An 11798-nucleotide genomic window follows, 5' to 3' on the forward strand; every position below is an offset into this window, starting at 1 on the left:
TCATCTCATTTAAATGGCGAGAACGTCAAATGTAAGTATGCCTATAAATCAGAAGAGCTACATATGCGACTGATTACACATTTAATTCACCTGAACAGTGTTTGAATCCTGTTTGTAGGCTACTCACTGGAAATCTTGGACCTAACAGTTACTGTGCAAAGCACAGATTCCATTACTGTTTTTTGTTATCACAGATTTCATTCCCTATTAGCCACCAACAACTGGGTAATGATGTTGTTATGCATGTACAAAATACAACATTTGAACACCCATATTGCTGCTGTTGTACTTCATTGTATACAGCTGTTAATGTGATTAGGCTACTCATATTTCAAGCCACATTTCTCCGGAACCCTCAGTTGTGATGCTTTTCATAAACGGGTCCCCATTACAAACTACGAAGTAGGAAGTAATGAGGAATCTCTGATCAATGTGATTGGAAAGGCTATATTGGCTATAATGTGATTGGTAAGGAGACCAATGATTTCAAAGTTAGTGCCCACTGCAGGTGTTGGAAAGGAATCCCAACCATGAGTCAACAGACCCTATTCACTTTATGAATGAGTTTGGATTTTTCCAGGCTAGGTTTTTTCTGTGTGTAGAGTTTTGAAAAATAGTCAGAGTTTTGAAAATGTGTGTAAACAGCACAGTAATATTTGCACAGTGTACATCATCACACTGTGGAAAATAAAGATGTCAACAGGTCAACAGTTCATTATATTTAATATAATGCAAAGACCAGAACTGTGTTTTATTTTGTTTTCTGATGTTTAACAGAGAATGGCGTCCTGTTTATTAATGTGCATTTGATTGTTGTCCTAACATGAACTCAAGGTGTAACATTCCTATACAAAACTAAAGGTCTTGATATGCCTGGGCTACACTGCATAATTATTAACCATTGATTGACATGTATATGAACCTGTAATTTTTGACCTTTTCATTGATTGAATTTAACAGCTGTTTATCTTGGGACAGACCAATAAAAACCTATAAACTCCCTACATCTTATGTCCCATTTCACAACCATCACCTGTCATACAAAGACCTGTCAGAAAAAGGCATCCTTAACAACCTTTTATAAAAGCCTTTTAGTTAGTGTATGTCACAGACTGTGCCGTGATGTGCTCTCACAGCACGCAGCCAGACAAACGGCGGCACTAACAAGCTGACTTGCTGCTATTCTCTGTGTTATATCATTATTATTACTGTTACTGTAGGTCTGTGTTATATTCCTGGTTCACTGTTCATAATGTCATTTACCACCGTTTGCCATAAATGAATTATCATCTGATATGCAATGTTGTTTTAAAGTGCAGGGAAGTTGCTCAGCTCAGCTGTATCAGTATCATGAGTAACATCCAGAGGAACAACACACAGAAGATGGCTCCCAGAGTGAGTATGTGGATCACAAAGCGACTGGTGGAGACCCACTGAGGCAGGGAACGTTGGACAGAATACAGACAATGCCTACAGAAGGAAGAAAAATTTGTTTCAGAATTCTATTCTGAGAATTCTGTCCCATAGGCTTTGTCTTTTGCCTTCACCTGGACACAATGCATTATTGTACTTTACGAACAAATACAGTAAGCAAGAATTTCATGGAACTTTAGAATTCAACTTAATTTTTTTATCAGATCTATCAATTTAAAATGGGCCTTAATTGATTAATGAAATGTTAGGGGACTACATCTACATAAGGTTACACAGCAAACTATTCTGAGAACTGCTGTACACAGAGACAGCCGTCTAAAGCTGCCCAAGGATCCTAGTGAAAGTGAAGAGGGGACGGAGGATAACGTTACAGAAATGTATATTGCTGATGCACTCTTACTGCTCTGGGGTGGGGGGAACAGAGACAGGGGGGCTCTGCTCACTCGTTTCCCTGGATCCCTCATTCTCCTCCGAGCTTTCCGTCCCCTCCTGCTCGACCAGGGCCGATCTACGACGCAGTCGCAGTGCTGGGGGCACGGGACTGCAGAGGAATGCGAGGACAGTGGGTGAGATCCATCGACAAACAAACTGATCGACTGGTATCAAATTGCTTTTGTATTACTGAAACGTTTTACAATTGCACATTGTTTTCTAGAAGATAATACCAAACGTGTGTCATGTGAAGCCATATATTTCGATAATATTTTTTGCCCTTAGGAATAAGTCCTTATTATGACCGCCGCACAGCGAAGCGGCATATAGGTTTAGTTCAGAACCTTTACTTTACACCAACTGGCCTGTAGGTGGCCGGAGACAGTTTTCTGTGAATATCTCGAGAACCGTAGGGCCTAGGAGGTCGACCTTTTTTTGGATGTTGGTCTTAAGGGGGCATGTCAACCTATCCCCTATTACCACTTATTTCATGTATAGCGCCACCTAGTTAAAAATGATAAATTACCTAGTTATAAATTATAGATGTGTTTTCATCACAATATCTCTGACACGCTGACATGGTCAAAACTGCACGAAATTGAAAGTGTAGGATCATTATGACACCCTCCGAATGCATGCCACGTTTCGTGGACTTTCGTTCATGGTGGGCCTTACAATAAAATAATTTATGTGTACATTTAGTGACCGTACACCAACAAGGATTCCCGGGACACTGAAAGACCGGGGTACACGAAACTTGGTGGGCATGTAACCCCACATGGATAGCATGGAACCATCGCTTTTCGTTTTGATCTGTAGCCCCCCCCGCTGGACTGGACCCCCGAAAGGAGGGTAGGGCAGACACAGTTTTCTGTGAATATCTTGACAACCGTAGGGCCTAGGATGACCAATTTTTTGCGTATGTTTGCCTCCAGGGGTCATGTAAACCCATTCCATATGCACACATGTGCATAAACAGATACACACGCACACACATACATTCACAGTAATCCTACGTATGACACATACTCACAGGGTGCGATTTGTAGGGGGGGGGGGGGGGGTGGTGAGGATCCCCCCCCCCCCCCCCCCCTCTGGTTTTCCTATCCCTACCTCTGCAAAAAAATGTTTTTATCCCCAGTGGGGACAACATTTATCCCCCTCTAGATCTGCCCCTCATATTGATTAATGCTACTTCATATAAGTAAAGCGCTGCAACGTGAGAACAGTCTAGTAGGCTAGCCTACATAATAATCTGACATCAGAAACGCACCGTCACCGTCAGCACTCATGCTGCTGACACAGTGGCTGCGTGATAACTTAATTTGGCCTTGATCGTGCATTTCAGAATGTCGAGTGTGTAATCATCATTAATGGCTAGTTTCAATGGAAAAGTTAGCTGGACAAATGAAAGAAAACGAGAAGGATTCAGTGAAGCATATCGTCATATTTTAGAACCTTCAAAATTAGAAAACTGATGCAACTGAGATGGAGGACAACTGCACATAGAGTAGAATGTACTGTAGGCCTATTGTCCGAAGGAACTTACATTAAATGAGGAGATATTAGCTGAATGTCACAAAAAGTGTTACAGAAATTGCTTGGCATCGCTTATTCAATGGCTCTCTACCGAAACACCTGTAGTTTGCGGAGGACGAACGAGAAAGCATTCGTTTGATAAATCAGCCAGTAGGCTAGGCCTAGTAGACAAATAACTTTCAGAAATAATCTGTACTGCAAAAACGAATGTTGGTGGGTATTTAAACTATATAGCGGGTGTTTTAACAGCTGCAAGAAATAGAAGCTTCATGGTCTTTATGTTCTGGTTCGTAAATTATTTTCATAAAACTTCAAGTTGCCCTATAACTTTACTCTCCAAACTCTTCACTGCACTGTAGGCAATTCACTGACAGTATGATAGGCTATTTATTTTCTGTAGGCTACAATAAACACATTTATTTTTTAAACTTTTGCAATATTACGCACTTGGCTACTGAACGCAAATCAGCAGGAGTGAGAATGCACGTAGCCTACGCAGCGTGTAGCGCAATGTGTAGGCTATTTGGTTACCAATTAACACTGTTAGCCAATTCACTAACTTAAGACTTCAGTGCCATCATATACAACGTTTTTCTAAACAACAAATACAGAAAGGATGGAGGCAGCAAAAGTAAAGGAGTCATTTCAGATGGGGCAAGAACAAGGTGAATTTGTATGCTTGTCAAAACGTAGTCCTACCCTGTATTAGAGGAGCTGATCATCATACCAAACACACTCGCTGTTTAAAGTCATACACCACGGTAAACTAAAACTAAAATGTTACAAAGGTGGCAAAATTATTATAGGCTATTATTAGCCATGACATTACTAGGCTATGAATCGTTCGTTCATATTTTTTTTTTTGGGGGGCGGGGGGGGGTGTTACAAACCTATTCAAAATCATCCCCCCCTCTGGTTTTTACACAAATCGCACCCTGCATACTCACACAGTAGACATATATACGCATGCATGCACATGCACACATACAGACACATAAACAGGCAAACACACAAGCACATGCACATGCACACACACACACCCACCCACACACCCACACACACATAAACATAAACATGTACACGCACACATGCACACAATTCAAGAATTTCTCAGAATTATGAACAGGCAAGATGGGGGTGGGGTTGTATAAAATGTATATTACATGTGAAATCTATGAACTAATCATGTTTTGGTACTTGTTGTCTAGCAGATACCAGTGAGAATTGAGTGTGCATAATGCAATTCAGTGAGACAGTTAGAATCATATATGCCTTTCAGCGTGACTTATTTTTGTGGAAAACATGTGCTGGACTGGGCGGCGGTCATATTTTGTACCGCTCTGCGGTACATCTAGTTCTTAATTGTTTTAATTGTTTTAATCATAACTTGCAGTCAGTTGAACTTCTACAAAATTTGTAGAACACAAACTCTTCATAGTTGCATACAGTACATAACATAAACATGACATAAATACAGTTTGTAGATACAAAACACATAAAAACGTATAGTTGACTCTTCCAGAGGTTCAAATAGCCAACGGTACCTGGGGACTGCGGAGGATTCTGAGTCCTCGTCCTGACTCTGGGTTGATGCCTGTCTTAGAAGAGGGTTGCGTCGAAGTCGGGGAGGAAAAAAGCTTTCAGGAGATTCGGGTTGGCCATCTTTTTCCCTGATAAAGGAGACATAGTTGAAGCATATCTGAGAGATATATCAGCTGTAAAGAAGGTTACAGAAACACACACACACACACACACACACACACACACACACACACACACACCCACTCACACACACAGTGGTCTTCATTGGTAGCAGAAAGTTTGGAGAGAGATTGGAGTTCCCTCTCCAATTTCAATGTCCACACAGTGGTCCAGCTGTGAGCACAGCCACAGGCCTACCTGCTGTCACCTTCTGGTTGTGGGCTTCCAGTGTCCTCGCTGGTCTTTAGCCCCTCTGAGAACTTGGTCTCAAGATCTTTGAGCTGTTGTGGACATTAAGGGGAAATTCAAAATGTTTAGTTGCAGTTTAAGCATTTTTAATTTTGTTGTATAGCCTATGCTATGTGAGATATATATAAAAACAAAACATTAACCAAAATTAGAATTTAAAGTATGTGTTACCGGATATCACCGTATATTCCCATAATGTAACATAAGTGCTGGTTTCTGTACCTGAGCCAGATTTGGAATGAGAGTCATGCTCACTCTCCTACGGGCAAAGTGCTGCAGATGAGGAGACCAGAGAGAGAGATGGGAGAGATGAGAGTGTGAGGCAGATTGGAAGAAGGGTGAGAAGCAGTCATCGCACACAGGCATTTTTCTTTAGCTCTTTAATGGTTGATAAATGACCCTGCTACACTGGGGTAAGCAACACCTCCAGTTTAACCAGATGGCCCTTCTGATGTGCTTGGTGCACTACAGGGTACTACTGTATATGGTTCTTATAGCCTTGAACATTCTTGTTTTTTTTAATCATAGTTCACAGTGATTGCTGTATGTATGTTATTGCTTCTCTCTACATCCATGAAAGCCTGATTACCAGTTGTGCTGAGTGTCTCACAATTCTCACGTCACCGTCATCTGCAAGAGAGGAAATGAGGTAGAATCTTAATTCATTAAAGCGGACACTATCCATTTTTGAAGGTAATACGTACAGGTAATGCATTCGATTTGATAGACTTTCACACAGCCATTTCAAAGCAGTGTATGATGCATTGTCATGACTACAGATCCTTCCTGACCAGTGTTGTCACTCAGTAGCCGCCCACGGGTTTTCTGCAGGAGCCTCCTGGCCTCCAGGATCTCAGCGCTATCCAGGGTGTGTCGTCGCTTCAGATGGTCCACGTGGACCGACATCAGTTCCACTGCATGGCTCACGCGGGCCTCCTAAAGTCATGCCAACATAGGTGGCAACAACAACAACAACAACAAGAAACAGTGAGAGGCCACGCACATCCCAAAAGCCAATTTTGATGGGTGCAGGTTCTAAAGCATATAGTGGATAAGAGAGATGAGATGAATCGATAGATAGATAGATAGATAGATACTATCTATCCTCAAGGGGAAATTCAAGAGAATCACACGCTGAGGAGCTCCCATTTAAGGTGTTTATTTTTATTTTGCAGTTTGACGTTTCCAGTCCCTACGGCTCTTCCTCAGGTTTCGAGTCATAGGGGCTCGAAACGTAAAACAACTACTATATCAGAGCTCTTTGGTGTGCGGATTATCTCTAACAACAACAACCAAGTCTGTTATTTCTATAGAGACACTTTATTAGCCAAAGGCTCTTTACAAGAAATGAAAATTTTAAAGTGATATGTTTGGACTTTTTAGTATTTAATGGAAAAGACAGTAAAGAGAGGACAGGAAATGAGTGGGAGAAAGAGTTCAGGTCAGACTCAAACCTGGGTCCCCATAGGCACTGAGCCTGTTTATAGTACAAGACACCAATGCAACCGCAGCACTATGGCTCCCCACATGATGTTTTTAACACTTTATCTTACTTTACTTTATCAATAGTTATTGTTATAAATCTAGGCCACTGTTTACTGATCTTACCTCAAGACCTACTGTACATAATTGTAAAAACATTTTTGACACCATGAAAAGTACAAACTCTACCTTTAAATGCCCAACACACATTCAGTGAATGATTACATGAAAGTAAACTGACCTATGATTTGAATCCACATTCTATTGATATCACACACACATTATAAACCTATGTCAGTGCCTGTAGGTAGCCTATGGAGGCTATAGCTTTACGTCCTCATATACATACCTGGTGAGCAGCCCCCAGCGTCTCAGCAGCTGTAATGATGTCATCCATCGCTCTGCACAGATTGTCCAAGGAGGTCTCCATTTTGTCCAGTATTTCTACCGCCTCACTGTCCACACACCGGGCTTTCAGCAGCTGTTTGTCAACACAACTCACGTTAATGGGTCATTCAAAAAGACGTCTATCACATCTATTCACATGCAGAAAATCCATGTTTATGTATGTAGGATATATTTGTAATGGCTGAAGAAACATAGATGATATACAACATGCATAAATATTGTGTATATACTGTAAACATTTTAATAGCCTATATTAAATCAGATTAAAGTTAACATAACTTAACTAAGTGCCACAATTTTTTTTTTTTTATTATTGAAAGCATGGTAGAATGTTTTTCTTAAAAGGGTTTTTATGGCCTTTCTCCATCTGTGCCACACTACCACTGCCTATATTTGGAGATAGTCTTCAGTCTTGGGAATTAAGCGAAGCACAAACTAGAATTAAGTAATAGACACTGTTTGCTGCTGAAGCTGAATCCTTTAGTTGCAGGAGATGTGGGGTGGGGACCAAGACAGAAATAAGAGAGACATCACAACATTATAGGATAACCATGCTAGCAACCGTAAGGTGTTGGTCTGACTGTGCAGCTCAAAGTGGACAGTGTAATCTCTGGAAATGTCTGCGGTGTAGTATTGACCTGCAGGGTGTCTTTGGTGTGGTTGAGCTCCATCTGCAGGTTCTCCTGTGCCACTGCACGGTCATGCTCCTCTGCCTGGAGTCTCTGGGGGAGGGTGTACTGGTCACAGCGGAACGCCATGGCGAACTGGAAGAAGGCGCTCTGTGCAGAGGAACAGTCATACTGTTATACATGAGGTCAACTCACCATTCTAAAGATCTATTGGCGGCTTTCACAGCAATGCACATTTATCTGGCTAGACCTATTTGGTGTACTTTCACATATACATCTGAATGGAGTTTCCATAAATGGACACCACATACATGATTGCTTATCTCACCTAATTTGTCCACCTCATACAAACAGCCAGTATGTACTGTATTGTGCAGTTCTACACACTTAAAATGAATGTGTTGAAAACAACACAACTTGTGTTGTTTTTAACACATCTCTGTGTTAGATAGGGACAACACATTTGTTTTAAGAGTGTGTGGATTTGTGATAGTGTGTGTATCTGTGACATACAGTGTAGCTGTCAGAGGTCAAAGTCTAAACAACGTGCAACATTGTACAGAACAACAAAAGAATGTAAAATGTAACAAAAGCATGTTAAATGTGCATGAACAAATTTGATGAGAGAGATTGGCAGGTGGGCTGTTGAAGTGTACGACTCTGAATGGGTGAATTAAGGGGTTAATTTCATACCTCAACTTCTTCTTCTGTCATTTCGTCACAACTATGAGACAAAGATGAAATTAGAAATGGAAGGAAGGAAGGAAGAAATGTTTCAATATGTCCTAATTTCCCTTCCCTGTGTTGGAAATTACACAAACTTGTCCCTATATGGACACAGATGTGTTAAAAAAAAGTTGTGTTGTTAAATTTGCTTTGAAGAGTTGGATTGCTGGTTGTTAAATTTTCTATAAAGAGTTGGATTGCAGATCATTGTGCCGTTTTCAGCGCATCAGCTGACCCACCTGCTGAGACCCAGTCTCTCCATGATGGGCAGGTCCTCCCAGGAGGTGGCCAGCAGTTCCTCTGGCCTCGGCTCTGGGGGGCACAACTCCTCACGGTCATTCCCACACTATACTATTCCATGTGGGGTGCAGTTAAAGATTGGTTTTCAGACAGTACATTTTGTAACACCGAGCACAAAAGTAGACTACCTTCATCACTGCTGTCACTGTCGTCCGATAGCCTAAATAATCCAAACGGGCCTGATGCAGGTATCTGTGGAGAGAAGAAGAAGCATGAAAGTCTCATCAAATCTGTCGGAAAGAGCATTTATGAGCGGGATTACAAAAGAGTTATACTTATGGAATGAAGCATTGAGCCTATCATGTTTTGTGTGACGTCTTAATTTCAAAAAAACAAAATCAATCAACCAAAGTCAGAGACCAGTTCAGGATTTAAAAGGTTTATGCTTGTCTAACCACCCTCTCTGCCTTTGCCCTGACACACTGGATGATGTCAGAGAAGGAGAGCGAGAGAGTGAGGGAGAGAGAGAGAGAGAATGACAGAGACGAAGTGAAAGAGAACCTTTTACGGAAGTTTGGCCACACACTGCATGGTCTTTGTGCACTGTGCCTGTGGGCATGAGTGTATGTGTCATTCCTCTGCCTTGGCTGCTTACACACATAGCCTGTCCAAAAGCCTTCCCTCACTAATCCAGCCACAAATATTGTTATGGACAGACCATAGTCATGTCTGTATTTGTTTACAGGTGTGGGTCCGCAGTCCGCAAGTGTCTGTAAATATCTCCGTTATGTGATAGGTCTAATTTACCAAGCCAAGTCAAGACAAGACTGAGATTGAAACATCTGGGATGGTTTCAGCTGTGCTACAACAACCTCCTATTCATGCCCAGGGAGAAGAGTTAATTGGAGGCTAATAGAGAGATACACTTAAGACTTAAGTGTGTTTTGCAGCTAGAATGAGCACTAGGAACATCTAGTCTACATCAAAGCATCTTCATATCCTCCAAGGGAAAGGTGAGGTGTAAGGTGCATAAGAGAGGAGACTTACCTGGGCACCCATCATGCTCTGTGTTTACCAGTTAAGCTGGCTCAGCTACTTCCAGGAATAAAGAACCACATTCTACTCAGTACTCCACACTACTGTATATGTGGACTACAGCTCGGACTTGCCCATTACTGAACTGAGATTAGCACAACATTTGTATGGAGAAGCCAAAGTTTCCGAAGACTTGAAGAGCATTTATCAGAGGTGTTGATATGAGCAGCTCCCTGGACGACAGTGTAAAAAAGTAGCCATCCCTCGTGGTCTTTGTGTCCATCCATGAATTAGCACTCCCTAAGAGGGGTGGCATCAGAGAGGGCTGCTGTTCTGGCAGGCATGGGGCAGCCGGGGATGGCTCACCAAACAAACGACAGCCCCGGTATGCGGTCGAGTATCAATAGCGTCCCTCCTGCTTTGGGTGTGAGACTCCTGGGTGCTGGGGAGACACAGAATAACACAGAGAAGATGAGAGGAGACTGAGTCTCTGCACACGTTGGAAGGCATTTAAAAAGTAATTTGCTAAGCTGCATTAACAGCCCATAAAACAGACAAATTATTATGGCCCGAGGAAAAACATCCGTGCAACCACTGAGTCATGCAGAGAGGCTTTTATCAAGGTTGTATACAGCTTTTAAAGAATAAATACTTACTGAGTTAAATTGAAATACAGAAATGCTTTGTTTACACCATATAAAAGTTGAAATTGGAGCAGGAGGGCAGTAACGTTAAAGGACTTTGAATAAAAAGCTCTTCTTTCTAACTGTCACAGTCTACTTAACTGGGAGACAGAAACACACTTAGAGGTGTAAAAGGGCCAATGTGTCTTTGAGACCAGACGACAGCAGTAGGAGTAACAGAGCAGACAAGTCGAAAGACAAACAGAAGATTGTAAGAGAGTCACTCGAAGAATGATGATTGTGAATGATGACTAAATGTGATTGTGAATGTGACTAGTGAAGTGAACTGGTAAATAAATGTATATATATATATATATTTACCATATTTACCAAGGGTGTATCTCTTAGACATGTCTAATGTTGCAGATCATATGATGATCAACTGTGACTAATGAAACCCTAAATATCAAAGGGTGATTATCCAAAAGACATTTAAACGTTGGTCACCTGATGAAAAAAATCCTTAGACATAGATAAGCTAAATACAGACTGAGCACAGCTAAATACAGTCCCATATCTCGGTTGTGTCTGTGGGATGGGCATTTGTCCTTGAGGTGTCTAAGCGGTTGGGCAAAAGAGAGTACGAGAGGAGAGCATTTGATTCTTCGTTAACGAGGGAGTCATTTCACCAGGGCCTGCTGGTTTCCAGCATGCTTTTTTTCCCCACAGAAAAACACATTTCTAAAACATTATAACTACATCAGGGTTATAGAAGCGAAAAAAGCTGGACAAACTGCCGTGCTGTTATTATCTGTATAGTGATAGATAAACATTGAAAGTAATCCACAAAACCCAAACGTACAACAATCATAATCATTTTATAGCCACTATTTTGCCTATACATTTCAAGGATTTTTTTTTCAAAACTATAAAATCCAACATTTTGGTTCAACTCATCACGGCAACTGTATTCAAGTTGGTAAAACTGGAACAGACACAGAACAAATTACTTACCTAGTGAGCTATCATACATATATTTAAGTAAAAATCTTCTTTACTCCACTATATGAACTTCTGTCTAAGGCCCAGTAGTTGTGTTGTGCTGTGGATCAGCATTGCTGCAGCATAGCCCACACGGCAGTCTGACACCATACAGCCACTGCCCCGCTTGGGCTGATCTACACACAGCTGTTTGGTTTCCCACCAGCTGGGAGTTCTCTGAGAGACGCCATCGCTCACCCCAGCAAGCAGACAGGCAGGCAGGCAGGCAGCTCTCCCAGCCCAGAGAACTCGGTCCAAG

General features: G+C 41.6%; 1 protein-coding gene across 3 annotated transcripts; it reads right to left on the reverse strand.

Moving 5' to 3' along the window:
- Window positions 1–461: 461 nt before the first annotated feature.
- si:ch73-352p18.4 (inositol 1,4,5-triphosphate receptor associated 2) lies at window positions 462–11798 on the reverse strand. 3 transcript variants are annotated; one of them, XM_042089589.1, is made up of 14 exons: window positions 11738–11798; window positions 9888–10317; window positions 9029–9092; window positions 8840–8912; window positions 8568–8598; window positions 7884–8024; window positions 7187–7318; window positions 6147–6291; window positions 5945–5985; window positions 5578–5628; window positions 5305–5387; window positions 4950–5075; window positions 1835–1975; window positions 462–1470 (listed from the first exon to the last, which is right to left on the reverse strand). In XM_042089589.1, the coding sequence occupies exons 2-14, from the start codon at window positions 9900–9902 to the stop codon at window positions 1329–1331; spliced, it is 1185 nt and encodes a 394-aa protein (XP_041945523.1). In that variant the 5' UTR covers window positions 9903–10317; window positions 11738–11798; the 3' UTR covers window positions 462–1328. The 3 variants fall into 3 exon arrangements, with proteins under 3 accessions (XP_041945523.1, XP_041945522.1, XP_041945521.1); XM_042089588.1 differs by having other exon boundaries at window positions 11513–11792; XM_042089587.1 differs by lacking the exons at window positions 9888–10317; window positions 11738–11798 and having other exon boundaries at window positions 9029–9177.

The sequence above is a fragment of the Alosa sapidissima genome, chromosome 4, assembly GCF_018492685.1.
Source record: "Alosa sapidissima isolate fAloSap1 chromosome 4, fAloSap1.pri, whole genome shotgun sequence".
NCBI classification, from domain to species: Eukaryota; Metazoa; Chordata; class Actinopteri; order Clupeiformes; family Clupeidae; genus Alosa; species Alosa sapidissima.